Raw genomic sequence first — 27,691 nt, forward strand, 5'->3', positions numbered from 1 at the left:
TGGGATTCCAATCGCCTGATAAAATTACCTAATATTCATCCATAGGAGTGAGGGAAAAACCACGAAAAACTTCACCCTCGGCCTGACCGGGAATCGAACCTGGAATGACTGGGTTTGGAGTTAGACTCGCTAACCCCTCAGTCACAACGGTGAACATTGCAATAATAGTTGTCAACAGTGATTTAGTAGCCGCCGGCTTACCTTGGACTGGAATGGAATTTACGGGAGGGGGACACTATGGCCCAGCAATGCGATCTGTTACGTCCTATTGCACTAACCCTTAAGCTAGACGCATTCCCAAACCCATACCGGCTGACTGCAATAAGGTTCTAGGCCAGCCCCCTTCGTGCGTCGCCAGCCGGCGATCGCGGAATGCTATGGAATGATGACGAAACGGAGAAATGGTGACGGAATGACGTAGATACCTAATAAGGAGAAAAAGGTGAGAACCCCGAGAAAAATTCCAACTCCGACCTTGTCCGCCACAAACATCAAATGGACTTTTCAATGAAAAATCCTAAAACAGACCGAGACTCGAACCGGCTAGCATTATGGTACATAAATATTGAAAATAATTCCCGTGATCTTCATTACCTTTTACCTTCTATTGATACGGTAGCAATATCCACAGCAAAGTGTGAAAGAAATTCACTCACAAGTTGAAGTGATGATTTTTCCAAGCGTAAGTACCAATTGTTCTAGATGTTACATTTTTAATGTTCAAATTTGTTCTGGCTGACCAATGCCAAATGTATTTTTAAGGTTATTTTGGATAGTCCCTTTCTCGATACGGATTCACGTACGTTATGGAATTATTTAATCATAAGTAGAACATTCATTTTTGTAAGCGCAAGTAGGTCTATCAGGTTTCTCCATGTTATATGTTCAATTGGGCACTTGTGTGATTCGGGTTCCACATATTGCAAATAGATGGCAAGGCTGTGACCCATTTTCAAGTTGCACACCATTCCAGCTGATCACGCTGTACATGATGTGTATATGCTGAAAGTTGTGTTGTGTATTAGGATGAGTGTATGTGTAAGTATAGGGAATGGGTGAGGATGATGAAGATGAAGAGAGAAAGGGAAACCCGGTGCCTGCACGTAGTCTACTTCTGTCGAATAACATCAAGGGAATCGCCAAACTAGACGTCCCCGTCCGACGGACAAATCACTATGAACAGTGATATATGCCTTCTCTTCATATGCACTGAGGAGAGATTTGGGATTTAACCCAGGCATATTGGTGCACAATCTAGTGCAGTCATGTCAATTGATGCCCATAGAAGCAAGCGCGCGCTTTAGAGCTCAGGAGAGCCTGAGCGCTTTACAGCGGAAAGGAAAGAGACAGACGAAAGAGGTAGTATACGCCGCTTGGTCGAGCTATATTCAGGGATGGCCAGCACTAATTCAGTAGATAAACGGAAGAGAACTTATTAAAACTGTATCCATGTTAATTTTTAGATTTGTCTTAGAAGTATAAGTGCATTATAAGAATTTAAGTTTTAATTTTAATACTCATTTTTCACAAGTTTAATTTTTTTATTCAAAAGAAATATTTTCTCAACTTGTTTTATAGAAAAGTGAAATTTTCAGATATAGGTCCATTTACTTAGTAGCCTTACAGAATGTTTTCGTAAATCTAATATACCGTGAATACGTATTACTGAAGATAGTATATTGAAAATTTTGAAAATATTCGCATGGAAATTGTTTGTAAGGAAATGAATTAACAAAGCAACTACTGTTACATCATAAGTAAAAGATACGTGCCCATGTGTTGTAAAAATGTCACCTCTATAGCTTCAGCACGTTTCGAGAAAATAATTTAATATTCTGATGATAGGAAGTTGCTCACCAATATCACTTTAAAAGCATAATGCGATAAGAGTTTTGTTATGGAATATTAGTTACATTTAAATATATATACCGCACCTAGGTAACTTTGCTTTGTACTCTAATATTGTTTTGATTAGTTTATTGATTACTTTTATAAGGCTAAAAGTACCACCAATATTAATCCCAACTTATCATGTCATACACAATCTATTTTTTTGGAATATCACTTTCATTATGAATGATGTGTTTAATCCATTTAGTACAGTATAGTTGTACTACTATGGAATTTATGTGAATATTCCTTCTTAACTCTTTATTATGTTATTAACATTTAAAACATAAATGCAATATTAAGAAATTGGTATTAGTACTTTTGTTTCATAGACAATATAGATACTATCAATCAGAAAGAAGCCATATAAAAATAACGACATAAAATTTCACGTTCCCTCTGAAGTTTGTGCACCACTTTTTTCTTAATCCAACAGATTGCTTATTCATACACACAACCCTTTCTCTTTCCATACTTAGCGCTTGATGCCCGCTCACGACGTCGTCAGAAAAATGCTCTTGCTTTGACATCACTGATCTGGTGATTAGAAATTGTCCACCACCACCTCTCCTAGTCCTGAGGTAGAAATTTTAGACGAAAATTTCTGATCCCGCCAGGAATGGAACCGGATTCGGGACAGGCTAGTCTGGAGACTTGCTATCACAGAGTTAATTCGGCGGACGTGGCAATTATATGACTGGGATTAATTTCGACTGCCCTGTGCTCGGTACGCAACCTCGTAAGGTAAGCATTTACTTTAATCGCAAGTTGAAGAGTTCCTATCACAAGTGTCAGTGCTTCTAGAGATTATATTATTTTTAACAGTTTAAATACGCTCAGGACTGGCCAGTGCCAATACATTCCTACGTTTATTACTATACAACCTGGTTTGCTACTCGTTACTTGTTCCATAATGCGATAACGTCATGAAAGTTTCGTTTTAATGTTACTTTAGTAGCTTGAGTCGTTCCCTTTATTCCGGCCACTCACGTGCTACAGTTGGCATACATTAAGTTCTAGCAGGAAGTCACAGATGTTTCTTAATATAGACACACACTGCTTTGCGTGTGGTGTATCTCTTGATAAGATTTCTGGTGTTACGTATGTATATACCGACATATCAAGAAGCTTGGCTGATAGTAACGAAATCCAACTTAAAAACGTAAAAAAGGTGTTTAATAAACACATGTACGATTAATGTTTGTGAAGAAAGTCCATGGAAAAGAGAAAACTTGTCGTTATCACTAAATAACAGTTCAGAGGTTGTTGTGAAGGTCATGTGAGTTGCTGCAGGACATATACTGCAGTTGTGTGTGTATTCTTAGTGAAGAATACATCTTCATTATGACAATTCACTACATATTTCCACAGGAATTCAAATTCGGGGTAGCCACTTCTGCTTATCAAATAGAAGGAGCCTGGAATGTAGATGGTAAGTTAAAAAAGCTTTATCATTCGACTATAATACAGTATAAATAATTATATTGCTGCATTAAAATAATTGTTTTTCGGAATGTATTTCAGTAACTCAGCATATATAATACCTTAAACTGTTTTACTTACTTACTGGCTTTTAAGGAACCCGGAGGTTCATTGCCGCCCTCACATAAGCCCGCCATTGGTTCCTATCCTGAGCAAGATTAATCCCGTCCCTATCATCATATCCCACCTCCCTCAAATCCATTTTAATATTACCCTCCCATCTACGTCTCGGTCTCCCAAAAGGTCATTTTTCCCTCCGACCTCCCAACTAACACTCTATATGCATTTCTGGATTTGCCTATACGTGCTACATGCCCTGCCCATCTCAGACGTCTAGATTTAATGTTCCTAATTATGTCAGGTGAGGAATACAATGCGTGCAGTTCTGTGTTGTGTAACTTTCACCATTCTCCTGTAACTTCATCCCTCCTAGCCCCAAACATTTTTCTAAGCACCTTATTCTCAAATACCCTTAACCTATGTTCCTCTCTCAAAGTGAGAGTCCAAGTTTCACAACCATAAAGAACAACCGGTAATATAACTGTTTTATAAATTCTAACTTTCAGATTTTTTGACAGCAGACTGGATGATAAAATCTTCTCAACCGAATAATAGCAGGCATTTCCCATATTTGTTCTTTGTTTAATTTCCTCCCGAGTATCATTTATATTTTTTACTATTGCTCCCAGGTATTTGAATTTTTTCACCTCTTCAAAGGATAAATTTCCAATTTTTATATTTCCATTTTGTACAATATTCCCGTCACGAGACATAATCATATACTTTGTCTTTTCGGGATTTACTTCCAAACATATCTCTTACCTTAAAATGTTTTATGATATATATTTTAATTTTTACTCCTATCGACTATTTAAAAATAATTCTGAAATCAGGTTTCTTAAATGCTCTACAATCGTCATATCGGGCAGAGATAGATACTGAGCAATTCGGTGTCATGAAAGGAATTTCAAGAGAAATTATCTGATAGGCCTACATATTTTCTTTTCACTTGGCTATTTAATGGCGCTGTTTTAACTACTAGGTTATTTAGCGTCGATGGAATTGGTGATAACGAGATGGTATTTGGCGAGATGAGGCCGAGGATTCGCCATAGATTACCTAAACCCAACCAGGTAATCAGCCCAAGTGGGGATTGAACCCATGCCCGAGCGCAACTCCGGAGCAGCCTCAGCCGACTGAGCTACGCCGGTGGCTCATATTATCTTCTCCGAACTTCTTTTATTGACAAAAAATATTATTATCTTTTCAATTTTTCATATAAATCTAGAAATAAAGTTGCAAAGAGGAAAGTAAACCTGTTTTATTTATATAACTTATACTATAAGGGAACGAATTTCATTTTCATTAAATAGGGAGCAATATCCATTTATATGTAACGTTATTTCTCTCGAGGCACTTTAAATCATAGTTATATATACTTGACATTATCCAATTTACAAATTGAAATTATATAAAATTACTTAAAATGACAACGATTACAATCTCCTTGGTATTAAAATTTGGAAAGTCCTTGACATATCATTTAAAAACATAACATCAGACATTTCGCTAGCCCACGCTACGAGCGTGCTAAACTAGTCCCGGCTATCTAATGGTTACTTGTATGGGATTCATATCATATCATATCATATCATATCATATCATATCATATCATATCATATCATATCATATCATATCATATCATATCATATCATATCGCTAACACTGGTTTATGAATACGAAAAACGTTAGTTCGCTGATCATCCACCGGAAGCCCGCGCTAAGAATGTCTATGAATACGGTGAGAGATTGAGTATAGCAGTGGTCGTCAGCACTCGCTGAAATGGGTAGAGTGCATGGAGAGTAAGGAACTCTGCTCCGTCGTGCACAATGGATAGAGAAACAGCATAACCGCCAGCAGCGACGATTGCACGTTAGGGCAGTGTCTTGTCCGCGGGTAAGAGACGCTAGCCCGAGAGTGCAGTGTTCTGATGACCGCAGGAGTATAGAAATTAAAAAGTTAAAGTAAGAGTTTCAACTACAAGAGCTATACTTATTATTATTATTATTATTATTATTATTATTATTATTATTATTATTATTATGGTGAATAGAGGATGACACTTATAGGTTCAATGTGTATTAGTTTTTGTAATATTTGTACAGAGAGTGATGGCAGATTAAGAACTGGAACACATCTAATCCGCCATGACTTGAACAAAGATTGATGAAATAGATAAATAAATATTGTCACCAAATACTGAAAATATATTCCTCCCAATGAGATCTGTTGTCAAGTGTTTCTATTGAATATTTATGTTTTATAAGATTAAATGGGGTCCCGCGCCGTGGCGTCGTGGTCTAAGGCATCATGCCTGGGACTCGCGCTACGGAATGCGCGCTGTTTCGAGTCCTCGTGGGGGAAGAAATTTTCTCATGAAATTTCGGCCAGTGTATGGGACCGTGGCGTGTTCCCATATTGGCTGGCCGTGAGGCCAGCAGCCGTCTGGTCGGTCTGGGCCCTTCGTGGGCTGTAGCGCCACGGATTATTAAGATTAAATGACGTTCACCAGTAACTTAGAGCACCGTTTTATCAACTTCCTTCTGAAGTCATCACTTGGCAGCTGTAAATCGGTTGTTGACTCGTTAATGGGATGTTCACTGAGTTTTATCTTTGTCTTTTTATCGGAAAATAAAAATATATATTCTGGCTTGTCCAATCACAGTCTGTTCTCATGCCATCATAACTAGTTCGAGTTTAAAGCTTCGTTGAAAACACTTTCCATTGGGAAGTCTGTGAGACAGGCGAGTGTGACGCATTTCGTATTCCGCTATGACGATCTACTACATATTTCCGCAAGATTTTAAGTTTGGAGTTGCGACATCCGCTTATCAAGTAGAAGGAGCATGGACAGAGGATGGTACGTACAGTATGTAGACTTATGTAAACATCTTTCGTGCTCAAGGCTGTTAATATGGGAACACGCCAACCTGTTGTTTGGTAAAACTCATGTGATTAGCGTAAACGAAGGAAATAGGGGAATGAAAAGTTTTATAAAATGAGTGGTTAAGTTTCGAAATAGAATTCTGTAAGCTTTGATTCTAGTTGAAGGGTTCAGAGCCATAGTGGGCCAAGCACCATTTATTAAAAACGGAGAACGTAAGGGTTAAAGTTAAGTGAATACCATAGTTTAATGAAGATTGACATATGATTTAGTTGTAATATGTATACTTTATATTACTTGCTAGCCTATATTATCTCCATTGAATTTTGGTAATAACTTCATTTTAACTCATGTTTTCTACGGTTTTAGTAAATGGCGCTTGGCCCACTATGGTTCTGAACCCTTCAATTTAAGGTAAGCGTTCACTACATCGTATCGCACTCCTCGTACGAATCGCACGCAACGGATATTTTAACTGCAGTGCGTTCACTGTAACGGCTCCATCTCATCGCCTCATCGGATTCCCTATCAGCTGTTTAAAACATGACGTCGTACGATATTGACATTGCTGAAAACAGAGGAGTTGAGGTTAGGTCTATTAATTATGACTGTTAGCGAATAAGAATTTGTAATTGTTCCATGCGTCTTAATTGAAGAGGAAGAAACGAAAGAAATATTGGTTACATAATATATATGTAAGAAATGACTTGATTACTGCAATGAGAACGCCTCAAATTAGGCCTATATAATTCTTCGCAATTTTATACAAGCGAAATAAGTTTTCCGTCTGCCATTTTGGCGCGACACGGAACATGGCACAACATAATAGTAACAGTTGACCAATTACAATAGATTTAATAAAGAATGCCATGATCGCACGCATCGGAAAAGTTGCTCATCCGAGAAACGTGGACGGATTTGCCGAGATGCGATGCGTGGATACGATGTAGTGAACGCGGTTACATAACAATTACAGCAAAGATTGTCTTTTTCCGATCCGTGCGTTTCGACCGATGAGTGCGATACGATGTAGTGAACGCTTACCTTTACTCTTCGTTAAGACGAAATATTTTCTTTTATATTAAAATTATTGGAAACATCATACAGAGCACACTAGTATTACTTCAATTTGAAGAATGTGAGAGAATCATTGCCATTTTTGTTAATAGCCCTGATTTACAAAATTATAGGGGAGAGTTGGGTAGTATCGGACATCGGGTAATATTGGACAGTGCGTTTCTTTCATCTACAACCATATGGTAGTACCTGAATGACATGGTTACGTTTCTCTATGCGACATCACAGAAGCTCAACCATGTCAATCAGGTACTATCATCGTGTGGTAGATGAAAGAAACTCACTGTCCGATATTACCCGCTGTCTGGTATTATCCGATTCTCCCCTAAATTGTATGATCAATTGCAAAGATTTGCTATGAAAAGATATACGATCGGCAAAATACGTGTTGTACTTACCCTTATTGGCTTTCTCCTAAATGAAGTCAGTATTTTGTTAGTCTTCTCGCTATACAAAATATAAAGAGACATATTTGAATGCTACAAGAAACCGATTTTGAGATTTTCATAAAAAAAAACACATTATACCACCCATCACAGCGAGATGGTGATTTTTTATGTATTATCTGCAGTGTACTGCCATTCTCTTGTGATCTAGTGGCTATTAACTAGTCTTTGGATATGAGGTTCAGACCTTTACCTCGGGGGGATTTATACTCCTATGTCGGGGGAAGGTGGGTCGAACAGCAAAAAGAAAAGAAAACAACAATAATTCAAATCTCACTTAACAACAGAGACAGTTGTAAAGGGAACACAGAAAATGAGGACAGTTAAAGAAATAAAGCTTTCATTTTGTTTTACAATACTACTAAATGTCAGTATGGGAATTATCCACCGGTATAGTTCAGTCGGCTAAAGTCTTGGTTTTTCTGAACCGAAGCATGCGACGTGCGAGGTTCGAGGTCCGCCTCGCACAAATCCGGACTACACTAAAGATAGTGAGTGGTTTCTGTAGTTGCAAGGTGCGCAGACCTCGCATCTCGCAGTTACAGAAACCACTCATGATCTCTCCTATAGTCCGGATTTGTGCGAGGCGGGCCTCGAACCTCGCACGTCGCATGCGTCGGTTCAGAAAAACCAAGACTTAAGGCGCTTGCCTCCCGATCAGCAGTTGCGCTTGGGCGCGGGTTCGATTCCCGCTTGGGCTGATAACCTGTTTGAGTTTTTTCCGAGGTTTTCCCCAAACTCGGAGTGATAGTAGGTGGAATAAGAATAAAGTGTGTAAGATTTGCTTATAATATGGCGTTGTTAGCAGAAGAGGAGACATTACTAAGGGATATGCTACTGGAGCTAAATGATAGCTGTGAGCAATATGAGATGAAGATAAATCCCAACAGGACGAATACCATGGTCATAGAAAGAAAAGTAAAGAAGATACACTTTCGAATTCTAAATGAGGCAGTAGAGCAAGTGGACAGCTTCAAATACTTGGGGTATACTATAAGCAGTAACATGAGCTGCTGCCAGGAAGTCAAAAGGAGAATAGCAATGGCCAAGGAAGCTTTTAATAAAAAAAGGAGCATCTTCTACGGACCTCTGGAGAGAGAACTAAGGAAGAGACTAGTAAAGTGTTTTTGTGGAGTGTAGTATTGTATAGGGCAGAAACATGGACATTACGACGAAGTGAAGAGAAGCGAAATTTAGTACAAGTAGTAATTACTCACCGATTAAGTTAGATAAGTGCGTCTTTCAGTAGCTTTTCTGAAGTTTTTACAGAACACTGATATGAATACCCCACCTGGTTTTTGAAGAGCTGGCACTTAGGCTTACATTGACCCATTGTGCTCCCTATATCTATGATTATTCCAGGCCAGACATTGAGTCCGGTAGGCATTCATGAAACCGACGTTCGTACTAAATTGTCAATGTCTCTGATATGTCTGAGACCAATTCGTCGATTTTCCAAAATCATGTCATGGACGGCATCGATATTTTCTGCAGTGGTCGCAGAAACAGATCTTCCGATACTGTGTGCATCTCTAATCTTCGTTTTTCCTCTTTTAAATTCTAAAACCCAATTTTTATAATGATGTAGGAAGGACAGTGATTCCTCCATGTATCATATATCCGCATTCATTTCCTTGCCGGATGACCCTTTCGAAAATAAGTACTTTTCCACCGGCAAATATATTAATTTTCATCAAAATTGAACTTTTTATCTATTATTTAAAAAATGCACGATATAGAATCGTCTAAACTTTTTATCAATAAACATGGCGTAACTATCTGACATCATACTCTTTTCTAATGATTACTGCTTTCGCTTCTTTTTGTAATGAAGGTCAAAGGCCAACTATGCATCAGTACCCCTTAATAGATATTCTAACTAATGACCTTTTTGGCAATATCGAAGATGAATTGCAGTACTCTATTCACGACTTAAATCTCATAGCAAAAATTATAACTTAGAAATCTCAGAAAGGAAAAACAAAAATAATGGATTTTAAGGGGAAACATCCAGTGAGAAGTATGATTTGCATCGATAATTTCATACTGGAGCGTTGAAATATTTAGGTTACACGATAACTTATCTTGAAGAGTGTGATATTTCTAATAAAATTCAAAATTATAATACATTTTTAATAATCATTAACCAAGTCTTTCCAGTTGCAAAAGTCCTAAAACATACAAGAACTAAATTATATAAAATTTTGACACGATCAGTTCCCAGCTATGGTAGTGAAGTCTGTACTATTCGACTCCAAGATGACCGAACATTCACAGCTGTAAAAATTAGATTTTTACGAAGAATTGCTTTCTATAGTCTTCTGGATCACAAGAAGAACACTGACATTAAAGACAATAACACCTATTGTTCAATACCTATAATAATATAGACAAGACTGGCTACAGCATGTGCATTGTGCAAAGAATAGATCGCATCAGATTACCTAGTCAGATGCTTCAGCACACACCACGAGGGAAAAGATTTATTGGAAGATCTCACAAGAGATGTTTGGAGTCCGTAACAGGCCTACTACTTGAAAGGATGAAATGTTATGGTTTATTTAACGACGCTCGCAACTGCAGAGGTTATATCAGCGTCGCCGGATGTGCCGGAATTTTGTCCCGCAGGAGTTCTTTTACATGCCAGTAAATCTACTGACATGAGCCTGTCGCATTTAAGCACACTTAAGTGCCATCGACCTGGCCCGGGATCGAACCCGCAACCTTGGGCATAGAAGGCCAGCGCTATACCAACTTGCCAACCAGGTCGACTTCTTGAAAGGATGATGATGATGATGACGACGACGACGACGATGACGATGACGACGACGATAACTAAGGAGCTCTCACTACTTGGGAAGTCTTAGCTCCTAATGGAATATATTAGCCTAATTCATTCATAATTCATTTAGTCAATTGAAAAGTAAAAACTATTACAGAGGGTCTGCTTCACCACCATCTTCGTTGAAAAATTTTACCACGAAATTGAGCCAGACTTACGCGGAATTCCTTATCATACAAGTCGTTCTGCTAGCAGTACTCATTTCGTTCTTGAAACTATCTTTTTTTTGTTTACGTATTAGTGTCAGATAATTTAAAATTACTTAAATTCCGTCACAGTGTTTTCACATTCGTTACCATTAGGTTATCTCTTTTAAGTATAAGCAGTGAGTACACAAGTTACGCTTGCATAAATTGGGCAAAATATGCAGCAAAATTTCTGTTGCTAGGCTAAATCAAATAATATCGTCCTCGATAACTGTTATGGCTACATACATACATACATACATACATACATACATACATACATACATACATGCATACAGTCGGTCTCGGTAGCGTAGTCGGTATAGCGCTGGCCTTCTAATGCTCGAGATTGCGGGTTCGATCCCGGCCCACGTCGATGGCATTTAAGTGTGTTGTGTTTAAATGCGACAGGCTCATGTCAGTAGATTTACTGGCATGTAAAAGAACTCCTGCGGGACAAAATTCCGGCACACAGGCGTCGCTGATATAAACTCTGCAGTTGCGAGCGTCGTTAAATAAACCATAATTTAAAAGTCTACATGCATACATGCATGCATACATACATACATACATACATACATACATACATACATACATACATACATAAACAGATACACAGTCTACTAGGATGGCGCACACGACAGGCTCATGTCAGTAGATTTACTGGCATGTAAAAGAACTCCTGCGGGACAAAATTCCGCATACATACATACATACATACATACATACATACATACATACAAGAGCACATGCAGAGTTATTGCAAAGAAATTTACATTTAAATTATTGCAACTTTATTAAACATAATTCAGTAATTATTTTGGTATCAGGTTTTACAATGTCCTAAAACATTTTCCTGTACCTATTTTCAGAATTCTGTAGCCTTTCTTCAATCTTTCCTATTCTCCCTAGTCTCATCTTCCAATCCCCTTTCGCTCATTGTTTTAGTTATCCCTTGTGTCCTGTCCATGTCAATAAACTTTTTGTCTTCCTCTCTTCCTCTTCCTCTTGGATTCAAACTTTTTTGTTTAAAATATCTCAAAGAATAACCCCCTGAAATTAATCACATTATTTATGGTTCACCCTATGTATATAGTACATATAAGAATGGTTAAACCTAATTTGAACGAAAACTGCTCTTAGGCCTACTATTATGTGCGATAAGCCCTTTTTTTCAGGAGCACATGTGCTTGAATATTATTGTTCTTAAAAGGCAGAGTTTCATTTTGCTTTATCCTTGTGATCTTTTCTGTTTTTAGGAAAAGGAGAAAATATTTGGGACTGGATGACACATAATCATCCAGAAACAATCAGTGACAATTCAAACGGTGACGTTGCTGCCGATTCCTATCATTTGTATAAAGAAGATGTGCGGCTTCTCAAGGAATTGGGAGTAAGTTTATTGTGTTAAATTAAGAACTTGGCTTTAAAAACCATTCCAGTGGAATGGATTCTGAAAGAAATATGTTGTATTAAGGAGAATAAGGAAGTAAGGTTCCCTTTTCTTCAATGTTTAATGTAATAAAGCCACAAGAAGAAAACAAACCAATAATTACGTATATGATATATACTCCGCCTAATTTTCTATATAATTCCATTGTCTGTAGAGATACGTTGTATAAGTTAGATAAATTTATTTCACCTTCTGTTGAAAGGGGATCTTTTCTGCAGACGCAGTTATATTTCGACGTCTTCCTTAAGCCTTTATAACACTATGAATATTGGTACCTTTTTGGAGAACATGGGAAATACAAAGAGAACAAGGGGAAGACAAGAACAGGGAGAAAGAAAGGAGAACAAGGGGAAGACAAGGAGAAAAAGAGCAATAGAAGGAGAATACAAGGATAAAAAGGGAAATACAATGAGAATAAGGTGAAGACAAGAACAAGGGGAATACAAGGGGAACAAGAGCAATATAAAGAGAATACAATGAGGAAGATTGGGAATAGAAGGATAAAAGGGGAAAACAAGGAGAACAAGCTTAATACAGGGAGAACACTGAATGGTTGTATTTTTGTATGGCGATCAATTTTCAAGCTATCTCCCCATACCTAGTGAGGAGAAAGACATATTTGTACAGGTGTCAAAAAAAGTGGCAGCAGCGAATATTTTTTAATTCACTTCGGACCACGGTGATATTATATGACGCATGCGCTTGTAGAAGCAGTTTCGGAACTATAGAGTCATTTGATATGTGTGTCTCGTAGGGTAGCGGCAGAGTGCTCGCTTAATCATTCGAAAGTTGTGAGTTCAAGTTATCATTTTATTTTGTTATCATTCTTTTGCGATATAAATAATATTCAAGTTGTCATTTGTGTTCTGCTATCGTTCTTCAGAGATATAAATAATATTCAAGTTATCATTTATATTCTGTTACAGTTCTTTAGTGTTATAAATAATATTCAAGTTACAATTTATATTCTCTTATATTTCTTTAGCGGTAAAAATAATATTCAAGTTATCATTTATATTTTGTTATAGTTCTTTAGTGTTAAAAATAATATTCAAGTTATCATTTTTATTATATTATCGTTCTTTAGCTATATAAATAAAATTAAAGTATTTATTTAGATTCTGTTATCGTTCTTTAGCGAATTAAATAATATAATATTCAAGTTACCATTTATATTCTGTTGTCGTTCTTTAGCGATATAAATAATATTCAAGTTATCATTTATATTCTATTATGTTATTTAGCGATATAACTAGCATACATTTAATGTTAGATTTGGAAAAATAGAGTTGTATAATACTAGTGCTAGTTTTTTCTTCGGAATGTCATCCGTTCAGAGACAGCGACGAATTGGGATTTTGGTATTTTGTACTGATTTAATAGTACGTAATATTGATAAACGTATCTTATTTATAAAGATTTGAGCCTGAAACGTTGACATCTGAAATCAGACGTTCTTCCAACTGAAGACACAAGTAAAAAAGGATAATAATATGCGGAAAAATTGGCCCAATCCCCCTCTTAGACGTCCTGATGATTTGTGGAAGTTTGTTCAGAACATGTCCATCGACTGCAAAATGTGATCGAGATTGGAGGAAGGTGGACTAAATATTGAATCGTGGCTTTTGGTTTCGTTTTTTAACTTTTAATTATTTGAATTTTCTGAGGCAGACGCCAGTATGCTTGTTTTGTTTGTCACGGAAGATATTTTTGTTGAGTATAATTTTTTTCTTTCTTACCATTCTCAGTCATAATGTCATAATAAATAATGATAAAGTCATGCCATAATGCATTCATGAACCTGATGTTAATTAGGTCTACTAAAACAGTCATAAAAGAGACAGCAGCAATTATCCTATGTTTTCTCTCTATCTTAAAAACAAACAAAAAAAAACATAAAAACCACTCGGGGGTGTTTGAACACCCGACCTTACGTATACCAGCCCGGAACGCTACCATTATGCTACAAGTGTAACATGTAGAAAACTTTCATTACAACTGTATATAGCAGACATCATGGTCCAACAACATGTAATAGATAGATAGATAGATAGTTTATTTTGCAAAAACATGTGGAACATGTATGGCATCGTCATATACAATTTAAAATACATGATATCATACAATGGATACAAATTAAGATACATGAATATTAAAAAACCCATCGACATCATACAATGGATTTGCCAATAATATAGTCCTAATTCGTGTCCTAAACACTCGGAATGGAAGATTCCTTATATCAACAGGTAAACTATTAAATAATTTAAAAGCAAAGAATAGAAAACTATTTTGAGTAATACTGTATTTACATTTGTCAATATATAAATTTGTATTATTTCATGTAGAATATTTATGAACAGAAGTACATGCTATGTAATTATTAATGTTATTCCGAATGTAAAGAAGACAGGCCAATACATACATAGACGGCAATGTCAAGATTTGTGACCTTATAAAAAGAGGTTTACAATGAGTCGTATTTGGTACTCCATAAATTAATCTTAAAGCTTTCTTTTGTAATATGAAAAGCGCTTGAGCAGAAGTATGGTGACCCCAAAGAATAATACCATAATTTAAATGACTTTGTATATGGCTATGAAATATTGTAAACAATACCTTGTTAGGTAAATTATTCCTTAACAACCTTAACATATATAGGCCTTTACTTAATTTCTTAGCAACATAGTCAACATGAGTTTTCCATCCCATTCTAGGCTCAAGAAAGATGCCCAGAAACCTAACAGCAGTATTACTAACAGTAGTAAGACGATTAATACCAAAGTTTAATTTAACAGTTTTGTTAGAATTAATCATAAGGTTATTCGCACTGCACCAATCAACAATCCTACTTGATACATCAGCAAGTTCCATAGACAATATGTCACTATTTTTATGAATAGTATTAACTGCTAAATCATCAGCAAACATGAAAGACTCAGAACATTCATCCCGAATATAGTCTGGAAGATCATTAACATAAATAATAAACAATAAAGATTTTAATACCTGATACTGTGACCTTTTACCATTTGCCAAAACAGATTGATGCCTATCATTCAAATAAGACGCTAAAAATTTTACACTAAGACCATTAAAACCATAATATTTAAGCTTAAGTAAAATAGTTTCATGAGAAACTGTGTCGAAAGCCTTTGAGAAATCATAAAAACTACTACTAATATGATAACCATTTTCAATACCCACAAAACAACGTTTAACAAAGGACACCACAGCCTCCACAGTACTATGTGAAGTCCTAAAACCATATTGACAGTTGGTAAACAAAGAATTAGATTCAAAGTAATTGTAAATTTGTTTCTTAAGCAAAATCTCAAAAACCTTCGACAAAGTAGGTATTATACTTATAGGTCTATAATTAGATATCTCATTTCTACAACCTTTTTTAAAAATAGGTATTACCTTAACAAACTTAAAAGAATCAGGAAAAACTCCAGAGTCTATACAGCAATTAAAAATATGGGCAAGAGGCTCAATAATGTATACCGAAGCAATCTTCAATATTTTAGAATTAATGCCATACACATCAAGACAAGGGCTATTGTTCATACCTAAAATAACATCATAAATTTCATCAACACCAAAATGTTTAAAAGCAAATGTCTGAATAGGTTTGACTCTATTAACTAAAAAATCTTGAGCATGGTGATTTTTTGTGAGGTTATTAACAATGAAATTAACATTATCAATAAAAAAATTATTAAATTGGTCAGCATCAATATCTGATGAAGAAACTTTAGATTTAGACTGGCTGTTTGTAAGACTAGAAATAATTGACCAAGTCATTTTGGTTTTATTATTAGAATCATTAATTAAATTTGAAAAGTAATTAATTTTTGTACTCCTTAAATTTCTTTTATATAATTTTTTCGTTTCATGATAGATATCTTTAAACTCATCAATACCTTGATAAACATATAAATCATAAAATAAAAGACATCTCTGTTTAAGATTATGGAGCTCATTAGTATACCACTTATTATAATTATATTTCCTCGTATTTGGCACGATTGTATTATCAACAAAGGGAAAAGCTTTGTTTATTAATCAATAAAAAGTGAAAGAAAATAATTAACTTTATCATTAACATTATCCAATGTATATATATATATATATATATATATATATATATATATATATTAAACCAATTTAAATTCATAAGTAAATAAACAAAATAAGATATACTTAAGTCATTAAAAACACGTATGGGATTTGAATACATTATAGTATTATCAGGTAAAATGTTATAAGTACTATTTATTTTAAAGCATATCGCCTCATGATCAGAGAATATAGTAGGAACAACACCTGCTGTACAAAGATTATCATCAACATTGGTAACAACATTATCTATACATGTACCTATATTTCCATTATTACCAGGGCGAGTTGGTTCAAAAATAGTAAGTCTTACACCAAAACTTATAAATAAATTAATGATATTTTAGCATCCTGATTATCAGTGCAAATAAAATCAATATTAAAATCCCCAGCTAATACAATATTAATATTTTTATCAATTTTAAAAGTTGATTCCAGAAGATCATTCAAACTATTATAAAATATATTAAATCAGTTCTATTACAATCAGGAACTTTATAAAAAGCCACACACAATAAGTTCATAGCAGAAATGTACGTAGAACATACTTCAAATAAGTAAGATTTAATCACCGATGAAAGATTAATTACACTATCAAATTTTAGACTTTCTTGCACAAAAATAGCAGAACCACCATGTTGTTTCGATAGAGGTCTACAAAAACTGTCAGCCAAAACAAAACCAGGTATATTCACTAAAGACAGTTCTTCACGATTTAACCAGTGTTCAGAAATACATAAAATATGAACATTGTATTCCTTAATAAGAACAGAAATATAATCAGTCTTATTAGATAAACTTTGTACATTCCAATATAAAATGTTAGTAGAGCCATTAGAGGTTAACTTACAACCTTGACTCAGTCACTCAGACGGTATCTGATTATTATTAGGTGGCTGGAATAACTGCTCATTTCTAAGAACACAGTAAAATTCTGACACAAAGCAGCCTTCAGGCCAACACTCTGCTGAAAACACACTACCAAAGTTCTGTTCGTCAATTTCAACGTGGAAGGAAGCATAAGAATCATGTTTTGTTTTTAATCTCGTTACTTTGATAGGCTTTAAGTTACGAGACCGAAGATATTGATTTATTTCAGACTCTGTCACATCTGGTGCAAACCTACTTACAAAAACAGCTTTATTTCTTGATACTTTCGAGATTACTTTGAGATTACTAACGGCACTTGTACCACAGAAAGTAAGTTTCTGATGTTGTTTACCTGTCTTCATCTTCCTTCCTTTTACAACATCAGCAAACGAAACTTTATTTATATCACTTCCATTGCTAGGATCCGAATTGGAACCCACTGTCGAAGCACCCGGATTTTCATTTGTAGTTTGGACAACCTTAATGTTACTATCACACTTAGGGCTCGTGTCTATTTTCATTTGTTTTAGTGAAGAACCATCCTTAACCATAGTTAACAACTCTACGTGTTGTGTAAGCAATTTCACTTTTTCCCTAAGTTCCGCAATTATACAATCTTTCTGCCTAATAATATATTTAAATATATTAATATCAATTTTACCCTCATTATCCGTTATTCCTTTCAACATATTAGAAAAAACTTCGTCACAATCATTATCTTCTTCCACATCACAACATTTGACAGTATTGGCATCCAAGATCTTTATGTTAGTCATGAAAGACGCACAACTATTATGAAAATAACTTTCACAGTCCATACATTTAACTCCATTCACCACTTTCCTTTTGCACCTTTTACACAAACTTGCACTTGAACTATTAATCTTCACTTCATTCACAGCCATTTGTGTCGTCTGTCTCCGAATTGTAGCGGATATAGCCGAAGGGAACTTAGTGTCTAGGGAGCGGCCACTTTTTCTTTTAACAGCTGTACGTCAGAAATTGGAACTTACTGTCTTTCCCTCGTATTCGATACAACTTTAACAAAATATTTCTGCTATTAAAACCAAACTTTATTTAATTTTCAAAACTAAAAAATTACAATACACAAATTTCGTAGTCTTTTGCTGTTACCTGTCCAATAATTGGGCAATTATTATTTCACGCAATGTTTTGTGTCTTGCTCCTTCAGATGTTCCTAGATTGAATTCAGTATTGCCACCGACATATCTCAGGGATAAGGAGCTCATTTCTGATCCGAGGCCGCGTTCGGACGTGGGTTCGAATCCCGCTAAGGTTTATCATCTGGTTTGTTTTTCCCCTAGACTTTCCGTAACTGTAAAGCGAATGTTAAATAAACCATGACGTGAATCCTCGACCTCATCTCATCAAATTAACATCTCGCTGTCATTAAATATTCTTGCGGCTGATACGTCATAGCGTCGTTAAATAAACGATTTTAAAAGTTCTACTATCACTCTTGAGATTAATATTGACTTCTCTTCTATTCTCACGAGGAAAAATAAAGAAAATATGAATCCTTTTAGTGTGCATATTAAATAAATTCTAGAAAAATTATACAGAAAGTGACGGGATGAAAACATTCACCTTTATTACAATGAGTCTTGTGATGAACATAATAATAGTGCAATTTTTACTGTCCTCATTCTACAAGAGGAAATATCTCTATTTTTCAAGCACCATAACGTATACTCTGGTATGTCTTCATGCAAATTCAACTAATTAGAGATAAAGGTATATCTAGTAATCCGAAGTAGGTACCATATTATAATATATTTTGAGTGATTTTTTCTTCTTTTATTCCCTAAAAGTGATTTTCATACATGTTTACGTCCGTACAATTTCAGGTGCATTTCTACCGCTTCTCCATTTCATGGTCAAGGATTCTTCCTACTGGGCACGCAAACAAGGTGAACCAAGCAGGTATTGACTACTACAACAACCTAATCAACGAGCTGATAGCAAATGATATAGAACCTCTGGTACGTATGAACAGTTGTTTGTAACTGTATTCGACTGGATAAGTTTAACTGTTTTAGGCCCAATTGTATAAAACTCCCTGACTAAAGATCAACTTTGATCGAAGATCGAAAAGTGAACCGAGTTCAGACACTTCTTCTATTGTATAAAACTTTTCTGCGATCAAATTACCTAGGTTCAAATGCAATCTAAGTTCACGTGAAAAGCATTTGGCAACATCGCATAAACAGGTGAAATATGTTGTACAAGTGTGTTCAGTGTTGCCAATCTAGCGACTTTAACTCTTTTTCAACAACAACTTCTTTTAACTTTTATATTGCTTAAATGGGGATTTAGTGACCTTTTTGGCGCCCCATAGTGACAAAATTTAATCTTTCTTTGTTGATAATGAGAAAACTAGCGACTTTCCAACTACTTTTGGGCGACTTTCCGTACACTCTGTTGGAGACACTGGTTTGTTTTGTGCAATGTAAATAATGGCAGACAATAAGAAGAAAGTTTACTGCTCTCCAAATTGTTATCATGTTATGGTGTTTGATACTGCTAAACATAATAAAGCTTTATAAAACGACAATTTTCGTTTAGTAATACAGTTAATTGAAAATTTATGAATGTACCTATCATATCCATGGTTGTTATAATATAATTATAGGTTATGTTATTTGATACTGCTGAACACGATAGAGCCTTATAAAATATAAGATTGTTTGTGTATTAAGGCAAGAAATTAAATATATATATATACCTACTATATCTATTAATATTAATAATAATGGATATTTTATTTGCACAATCTGTCACTCGTATATTTCAAACAGAAAAGAAATAACTGAACTTGGATCATCTAACTTAATCGGAGAAATTTCTTCAGTCAAAGTTGACTTTAGTTTAAAACAAATTAATCTCAGATTAGACTTTATATGACACAAAATCCCAAGACCAGCTAGAACAAGGATCAATTTAACCTCTGATGCAAGATTAAATGGTTTATACAATCGGCCCTTAGTGTTTTTCGCCTTACATGTGGTTTGGAGAGAGGATTGGTAACTCAGAGTTTCGAAATGAGAACCACTTTCGAAAAGCAAAACTTATTTTCGGAATAAGAGCTCTGTAAAACGTGTTAAAAAGTGCATTCGTAACTTCGTAGCAAATATCCGAAATCTCTCCCTCTCAAAATTATAATTGGATATCTCTGTATAACACAGTGCAAATACCCAAAAGTTATCTACAGTCTACAATATTATACAAACACATAAACAGAAGAAATATCAGTCACTCGAAATAAAATTAAAAAGCGGTACAAAATTATCCTCACTACATAGTTAAAAATAGTTTCAATTCACTTTACGAAGATATCTTTGTTATAATCGAATTCCATTATCGAGCAACGTGACTCAGTGGTAAACGACTGATATTACGTCCGGAAGATCTCGGGTTCCGGTCTCGAGTCCGTTCAATCTGATCAGGGTTTTTAGTGGGTTTCTCTATCATAAAAACACTAGGAACTAATTTACAGTAGTTACTAAACAGAAGTAAATGCCGGATTGGTTCCTATTTCTATTACAAAGCCCACAAAACATCAGTTTCTACTGATAGCACATGGTGTACATGTCTACAGATATATCCACTAAATCGAGGTTACGGGTTCGATCTCGGCCCAGGTCGATGGCAATTAAGTATGTTTAATACAACGAAACAAAACTAATTTCATCTCAACTAGTCCTTCCCTTGTGAACCAGGTCGCTCGTCGTCTGATGATGCGCACTGCCTCCTTCTGGGACTTTCTGTGCGACAACATTTTTCTAAGACTGTACAAGATGAAGCCTGGCTGGTTATCGAGCCCGTCGCTCGTAACCTAGCTGGTCGCTGGGTAGAAAGTCGGGGTGATTAAAACGAAACTTGTTCGCATCTGCCAGTCAGTGTAGCTGAACTCACTCTGCATTCCAAATTGTCTTTAAAAACAATAATTTTTAAAGTACCAGGTGAACCGTATTGGTCTCAAGGACCTCTTAAGCGTACCTTGACACCTTCAGTACGGAAATAACCACATAAATAAGGAAGGAAAGGAATAAAGCCATTTTTCTGAAAAGGTTATCTCCCTAGATATCTTTCACTTTCATTCTACTGTATCATGGAAAAATGAATATATTATAACACTTTTACAATAATTTCAATTAGCAATAAGATATTATCACTCTTGCACAAAGAACTGGAAATTACGGGTTTTTAATGGATTGGTAATTGTAACACATACAGAATGTTGGATATGTCCGTTTTTTATACAAAACACACCGTATTTGCTCGCGTAATTTGCGCACTTTTTAATTAACTTTGACCATTGAAAAATTGGGGTGCGTAAAATATGCGAATTTTTCAAATAAGAGGTCCTGTTCTGAGTTTATCTCAATTAGTATATGTATAGGTAAGTATTTACGGTAGGGCTAATTTTCTATACCTGTAAGTTGTCTCTACCAAGACAAGCATTGTTAAAGTAGCGGGACTTTGGGGTTTCTTTCTGAAGCAGGTACTTCAGTTGCTGGTGAATGACCTACGATGGACTGTAGGGAAGGAAAATCCCTACTAAACTGAAAAAAATATGTACATAATCCCTACTACACTGAAAAAAATATGTACGTAAAATGTGTGCGCAAAATACACGGAGCAAAAATAAAGTTCAAAATAATCCCTTAAAAAGTAGGGTGCGTAAAATACGCGAGCAAATACGGTAGTATGATATGGAATTATACGGTTCTGATTGAAAATACTGATTTTACCATACTGTTTCTCATGGAAATAGCCGAGAATCCAGATTAGATTTTAACTAGATTAATGTAAACACAGTTAAGTATTATACAATGGGACCAAGTCGTAATCTCAGTTCATTTTCAGAACCTGGTTCTAAATTAATCTCCAGTCATCTGCCTTTAACAACCGGCCCTTAATGTATTGTAAATCTTATTCAATACATCTTTTATTGACGAGATTGAAAATTAAACGTAGGTACATAATTCTGCAGGTCACCATGTTCCACTGGGATTTGCCGCAGCCTTTGCAGAACTTAGGAGGATGGACAAATCCTATTTTAGCGAACTATTTCGAAGATTATGCCCACATTTTGTTTACCAACTTCGGAGACAGAGTAAGTATTGCATTCCTATACACTTAAATTCTATAGCGATAGAGCTCATGTTACGTAATACAATACTATCGATAATAATAATAATAATAATAATAATAAATTTATTATTTATTTATTCATTCACTTATTCACTTATTTATTTATTTATTTATTTATTTATTCATTCTTTCATTTATTTATTTACTTACTTATTTACTTATATATTTATTCACTTATTTATTTATTTTCATATTTATTTAGTTATTTATTTATTTACTTGCTTGCTTGCTTCTTTTTATTTATTTATTTATTTATTTATTTATTCATTCATTCATTCATTCATTCATTTATGTATTTATACTGTCAAAGTTAAGGCCATAGGGCCTTCTCTTACACTCTACCAGGTGACAAAGTATACAAGGAATGAAAATTTAACAAAAAATTAAAGAGCAGGGTAATAACATATTAAAAAAAAATAATAGCATAACAATATTGACACTAAACAATATGAAAATAATACCGTAATAGAAAAAATAAAGTAAAATAGAGATCTAAAGATTGGAATATAATAAAAGCAACTCAGTTTGTACAGATAGTTAACAGGGAAAAACGTAAGGAAGGATACAACAAATGGAATGTAATAAAATAACAAAAAAATACGAAATTCAAATATAATCAACAATAAAAAGAGTACGATAATAAATTCATCTGGTGATCAAGAGAATAAAAAAGTAAGAAAAGAAACATACATTTTTTACAAAACTATCGCAGAGAAAAGAGCTTATAAGTGAAAGGAATCTGAATTGGAAAAGTGTAACTTTAGTTTATTTTTGAAACTAGATAATGTCCGACAGTCTCTGACATGTTGTGGTAGAGAGTTCCAGAGATTAGCTGCAGAAACGGTGAAAGATGAAGAGTAGGAGGATGTTCTGTGTTTAAGAATGGAGAATGTGATATGGTGTTGTGGGCGATACAGAGTGGAAGTAATATAACTGTGTAGGAATAAACTGTTAAATCTACACAGATTTAACAGTTTATTCCTTGGATAGAGTAAAACTTAAAAATATAATATCATATTAGTCCCAAATGAATGTTCTTATCAGAAAAAAATAATTTTCCCCTAAATGTTGACACTGGTTTACTAGATATTTAGGCTACTATCCATACGATTAGACAAAATTATATGACATGATTTATCCCTTTGTACTTTTTCAATAAATTGGACGGTTTTCTTGCAAATTAAATAAAACAATCAACACGTATCGTTATTTCGTGCCATTAGGAAGTCTAGAAGCTCTCTGCAGTGATTTAGGGACGGAATTCTGTTATTCCACGGCCGACTAGATGCCCACTTCGATTCGTGAAAGGAGCATCAAGTCGGCCGTGGTTATTCAGACCTGAATTCGTATGAGTATTCGTAGGTGAGCCGTCGATACGTTGTTGCCAAACAACGTAGATTTTAAGCCTAATTTTCTAATTAACCTTGCTCTTAATTACAAAACGCATAATAAGTTTATTTTATTTATTTTAATGTATTTCTACCCCTTCAATCTGCATAGTTATACCACTTCACTCTGTAATGTATGAAAAATTGAATACATTGTAGTCTTCATCAATACCTAGTGCTAATATCAACATACCTACAGGCCTCAAGCTTTTTTCTCGTTTGAATTTTTTTGTTTTGTGGTAGTTCAGTTAAACTTTGCAATATAAAATGAATATAAATCCTTGCTATTCATTTTATTCTAGACGATTAAACTAAGACGAACTCCTAATCCCTGAAATTAAGAAGAAAAACTGTTTAACTATTAATTATAACCTTTTTTTTTTTTTAAATGCTTCGAATAATATTTACTAAATAAATCGCGATCTCTTCCTTCCGGTTATATATGAAAATTTCTAAACTCCTGACTTTTAATCGAAGATTTCTTCTCTTAAAACGTATTGTTTTTCTGACAAGTAATTTTAATTAGATATCATCTACACAAAGAAATTTATACAAAAGCAAAGAGTCTTCATGGTTTCACGTTTAATTAGGTTTTTTATAAATACTTACAGTTTATGAACTGATTGGTAAATAATTGATTAAATGGAGATCTTACTCGTGTTAATTATGTAAGCATGTGCGGCTTACAGCTGTTTCGGTGCTACTTCACACCATCCTCAGAGCCTTCTGTGTCTCGGCGTCATCTCAACTTCGCCATTTAATCAATTATTTATATTCAAGTGTTAAAAGTAGTGTACGAAAGATTCAACATGAATTGATTGGTTTTATTTTGTAGGAAAAATTACTTTTACAGACAGAAATCATACCAAGTGTAGTAGGGATAATTCAGTGGCTCAGTGCCAGAGTTGCCTAAGTCATAATTACACTCAAAAAAGTTATTGAAGTCTAAACATAGACGTTGTTTTTTTAATTATATGCTCTCAATCGGAAATTATTTCTCCTTTACTATAATATAATATTTATCTTGTACATCTACTTTGACACACATATAAATGATAATTTACAGTCGTTTTATGCAGAAATTAGAGACTAAAAAAATGTGTGGGTTAGGCATCTCTTGCACTGAGCCACTCAATTGAAAACAGTGTTCTTCGTCGATATCTTAAAATAAAATTTTGGACAGTCACATTCCTTATAGTGAGAAAACAGAAAAAAATACACATATACGAGACGAATCTAGAAAGTAAATTTCCCTGGGGCCGTTTACAGAAAGAAATCATAGTCTCTTGAAAAGATTTTTTTGAAACAGATACAACAACTGTTGAGCTATTTTTCAACATATCTCCCATCGGAATTGAGAAATTTGTCATACCGAAGGGTCAACAGAGAGGTGCAGACGGCTATTATACAGTACATTGGTTCCGATCCCAGGCGGTAGACTTCTACGACACAGATACAAAAGTTGATCACACGGTATGACAAATGTCTCAATACCTGTGGGGAATATGTTGAAAAATAGCTTAACAAATTGCTGTGTCTGTTCCAATAAATTTTTCCACGAAATTATGCTTTCTTTCAGGGAAACTTATTTTCTAAACGGCCCTCGTAGTAACAAAATTAAAAGTATCATGTGATATTAAAATTACTCATTTCTCGCACCTGAAGTGAGAATCTTATCCCTTAAGCAGTATCGTCATTATCTGTATCTATCTATACTTGGACACATTATAATTAATTTTAATTACTGTACGAAACGTTTAATAACATTGAAGGTCAACTCCACAATTTTAACTTGCTACCTCACTTATCTAGTGCAAAGAATGATACCATTACACATAGGAAACATTCGTACTTATTATGTTCAACAAACATAGCATTCACTTAATTCTACGTAAGATATAATGTTATTTATCTCTTCACAAAATGCGAGTTTTATCTGGGATTTATCTATAGCAGTCTAAGCAGGAATCATAATCCTTGAGCAATGAGCCATTGTTGTGTGGAGGTTTGGAATAAATGGAACTTTACCAGCGTTACTTAATTAGCCAGAAAAATAGCTAATGCAGACTGTTGCGAAAACGCATGGACAAATTCTATCAGACTGACCGCGTTGCCTGGAACCGTATGAGTGATTTTGTGTGTTGATTGTATGTACCTGATACATGATGCAGCAGTAAACAAATGTAATGCTACAAGTTGTGGGCTATAATAGTGGCTAAACCTTCGGAGTCTAATAAGACAGAAATTAATGCATCTTGACAGCTTAACTTTCATTCAGAATCTTTGTAAAAATTGAGGGCTCGTCCGGGATTTGAACCCGGGACCTCTCGCACCCTAAGCGAGAATCATACCCCTAGACCAACGAGCCACACTTGCTTGCATGTTTGTAACTGGCAGACCGTTATTATAAATTGATCGATCATCTTTTTAATCATATTATTGAGCATGGACAAATTCTATCAGACTGAGCGCGTTGCCTGGAACCGTATGAGTGTTTTTGTGTGTTGATTGTACAGTTGTCAAAAAAAAAGTGGCCGCACTCGTGAACAGCGAATATTTTCTAAGTCCACTTCGAGTCACGGCGATGTTACGCGATGCATGTGCTTGTAGAAGCAGTTCCCAAAACTATGGAATTGTTCTATATCTGCGTCTCGTAGAGTAGCAGTAGAGTACTTGCTTAATGATTCGAAAGTTGTGGGGTCGGGTCTTCTTCAAGTTTTCATTTTATTTTTTAATCGTTCTTTAGCGATATAAATAATATTCAAATTATAATTTATATTCTGTTATCGTTCTTTATCGATATCAAGTTATTTATATTTTGTTATCGTTCTTTTAGAGATATAAATAATATTCAAGTTATAATTTTTTGTATTCTGTTATCGTTCTTTAGAGATATAAATAATATCCAAGTCATCATTTGTATTCTGTTATCGTCCCTTAACGATATGAATAACATTCACTTTTTTTTATATTCTGTTATCGTTCTTTAGCGATATAAATAAAATGCAACTTATCATTTATATTATGTTTTCGCTTTTTAGTGTTATAAATAATATTCAAGTTATTTATATTCTGTTATTTTTCTGTCACGATATAAACAATCTGTATTTTATGAAAGTAATTATTATAATACAAATAACCATTTTTCTTTGTAAAATAGGTTATTTTCTTTAAATAATTAAATATATTATATAATATCATATATTAATTAAATAAACCGATATTTAGCATTTATATTCTATTATCGTTTTTAGTGATACTGTATAAATAATATTCAAGCTATTTATATTGTTATCGTTCTTTAGCGACATAAATAATATTCAAGTTATAATTTATATTCAGTTATCGTTCTTTATCGATATAAATAACATAAATTTAATATTAGGTTTGGAATAATACAGTTGCATAATACTGGTGTTAGTTTTTCTTTTTATATTATATTATACTATCTTGAACCACAATAAAATGAAAAGGAGTAACGAGGAATTGAACCTGAGACGTCAACACCTAAATTCCGACGTTCTTCCGCTGAGCTACGAGGGCACAAGGGTGGAAACGCTTGCGGAAGAATTGGCCCATTACACCTCCAAAATTTTCTGGTGATTTGTAGAAGCTATTCCAGGATGCGAGGGAGCAAAAGCAAATTGGGATTTCCCGGTCTCTGATAGGGTCTAACGTCCTGATAGAACTAATATTTAACCCTTGCTGTGAATTTCGGTGAAGTCCAGAGGGCTCAATTAATCAAATCCACTCTCCTAATCTCCACGCTAGGGCCCCCTGGGATCTAATAAGATGCGAAAGAGACAGTGGTGT

General features: G+C 34.7%; 1 protein-coding gene and 1 non-coding gene across 5 annotated transcripts in view; one reads left to right on the forward strand and one right to left on the reverse strand.

Moving 5' to 3' along the window:
• Positions 1-2,974: 2,974 nt before the first annotated feature.
• Positions 2,975-27,691, forward strand: part of LOC138708997 (myrosinase 1-like) — a 42,474-nt gene continuing 17,757 nt past the window's right edge. The window contains exons 1-4 of one of the 4 annotated variants that reach the window (XM_069839424.1): positions 2,975-3,322; positions 12,127-12,260; positions 19,181-19,315; positions 22,330-22,452. In XM_069839424.1, coding sequence (XP_069695525.1) covers positions 3,235-3,322; positions 12,127-12,260; positions 19,181-19,315; positions 22,330-22,452 — 480 coding nt within the window. In that variant the 5' untranslated portion in view covers positions 2,975-3,234. Of the gene's footprint in view, positions 3,323-6,137; positions 6,294-6,442; positions 6,462-12,126; positions 12,261-19,180; positions 19,316-22,329; positions 22,453-27,691 lie in introns of those variants that run through there. The other 3 variants (XM_069839423.1, XM_069839425.1, XM_069839426.1) reach the window with 3 other exon arrangements.
• TRNAP-AGG (transfer RNA proline (anticodon AGG)) lies at positions 26,175-26,246 on the reverse strand. Its single transcript has one exon. It is a non-coding gene; the product is annotated as a tRNA-Pro (tRNA).

This window comes from Periplaneta americana, chromosome 11 (assembly GCF_040183065.1).
Source record: "Periplaneta americana isolate PAMFEO1 chromosome 11, P.americana_PAMFEO1_priV1, whole genome shotgun sequence".
Taxonomy (NCBI): domain Eukaryota; kingdom Metazoa; phylum Arthropoda; class Insecta; order Blattodea; family Blattidae; genus Periplaneta; species Periplaneta americana.